Here is a 1,241-nt window from a genome sequence, read left to right as displayed (position 1 = left end):
CACAGCCAAAAACCAAGTAGCAACAGTACTTAGAATGGAATCAAAGAGAATAAAACTTGCACCCGGTGTGATTCTCCTAACATTAACCCAGGGGAGTGAAAAGTAAAGGAATATGTCTCTCAGCCAGTATAATCTCAAAGGTTTTTGTCAAAAGGCTGAAATCTTAGAATCATTGGGAGGAAAACTTTTCTCTGTTTTGCCAAGAGATGATCACTTTCATTTTCTTTCCTTTCCAGGGGCTAGAGACATGATGAGAGCTTACTCTGACATGAGAGAAGCCAATTACAAAAATTCAGACAAATATTTCCATGCCCGGGGAAACTATGATGCTGCACAAAGGGGCCCTGGGGGTGCCTGGGCTGCTAAAGTGATCAGGTAACATAGCTCCTGGGGTTGGAGGGATGGGTGAGCTGAGCATGCCAAGCTGTGATTTCCACCCTCCCCCATGGGTGCTGGTTCCCCAGCACAAGGGGATCTGCCAGGCTGAGTTGGGCTGTACCCAGAAATGATCAGTGTTTTAGTGTCTCTAAACTTGGCCTCTTGTAGATTCATTAGTTTCTTGGAAAGAGGAGAGATAGGAAGGGTGGAGGTGTTGTTCATCAGCCCCTGATTAATCTCTTACCTGCTTTCCTCCATTCCAGCGATGCCAGAGAGAATTCTCAGAGAGTCACAGACCTTTTTAAGTTTGGAGACAGCGGCCACGGAGTGGAGGACTCAAAGGCTGACCAAGCTGCCAATGAATGGGGCCGGAGTGGCAAAGACCCCAACCATTTCCGACCTCCTGGCCTGCCTGAGAAGTACTGAGCTTCCCCTTGGCTCTGCCCTTGGGAGATGGGCTGTGAGACCCCTGAAGGCACGAACAGTTGCTGAGTTAGAGTTACTGAATTCTATATCCTTCCTACTCAGTACTTTATAAAGAGCACATAAAAAATGTTTAATAAATGCTTGTGAAATTCAATTTGTTGTTGTTGTCATCTGGAAACAGCTAATGACAATCTTCCTGGGTACTTTTAATACCAGAGACATGATCAACTTACCTTATCATTTTTCTTCAAAGGAGATAAGGCACTAATAAAGTATAATACTAATTTGGGGTAAAAGTATGTTTCCATGATAAGGACCATACTATTTAGACTATATATGGACCATACATGTCAGACCCTGGGACAGAGAGAGATCTAAACCCTAGTTCTCAACAGGATAGTGCTGTAGTCACCTCCATCCCCACCCCAGCTGTTGGA

The 1,241-nt window shown here is 44.8% G+C and overlaps 1 protein-coding gene across 1 annotated transcript; it reads left to right on the top strand.

Moving 5' to 3' along the window:
• The first annotated feature begins 212 nt into the window (after positions 1 to 212).
• On the top strand, positions 213 to 958 carry LOC145719791 (serum amyloid A-2 protein-like). Its single transcript, XM_081811342.1, has 2 exons — positions 213 to 375; positions 642 to 958. The coding sequence occupies exons 1-2, from the start codon at positions 248 to 250 to the stop codon at positions 802 to 804; spliced, it is 291 nt and encodes a 96-aa protein (XP_081667468.1). The 5' UTR covers positions 213 to 247; the 3' UTR covers positions 805 to 958.
• The last annotated feature ends 283 nt before the right edge of the window (positions 959 to 1,241 follow it).

This window comes from Leptonychotes weddellii, unplaced genomic scaffold (genome assembly GCF_054177405.1).
Source record: "Leptonychotes weddellii isolate Sample4059 unplaced genomic scaffold, ASM5417740v2 HiC_scaffold_7157, whole genome shotgun sequence".
Classification (NCBI taxonomy): Eukaryota; Metazoa; Chordata; class Mammalia; order Carnivora; family Phocidae; genus Leptonychotes; species Leptonychotes weddellii.
Note: the sequence above shows the minus strand (reverse complement) of the source record. Positions and strands in the feature narration are given on the sequence as shown.

Excerpts from the sequence above, each read along its gene's own strand:
- LOC145719791 (XM_081811342.1), top strand. The coding sequence starts at position 248 with ATGATGAGAGCTTACTCTGACATGAGAGAAGCCAATTACAAAAATTCA. Across the intron at positions 376-641 it reads TGGGCTGCTAAAGTGATCAG|CGATGCCAGAGAGAATTCTC; the intron begins GTAACATAGCTC and ends CCTCCATTCCAG.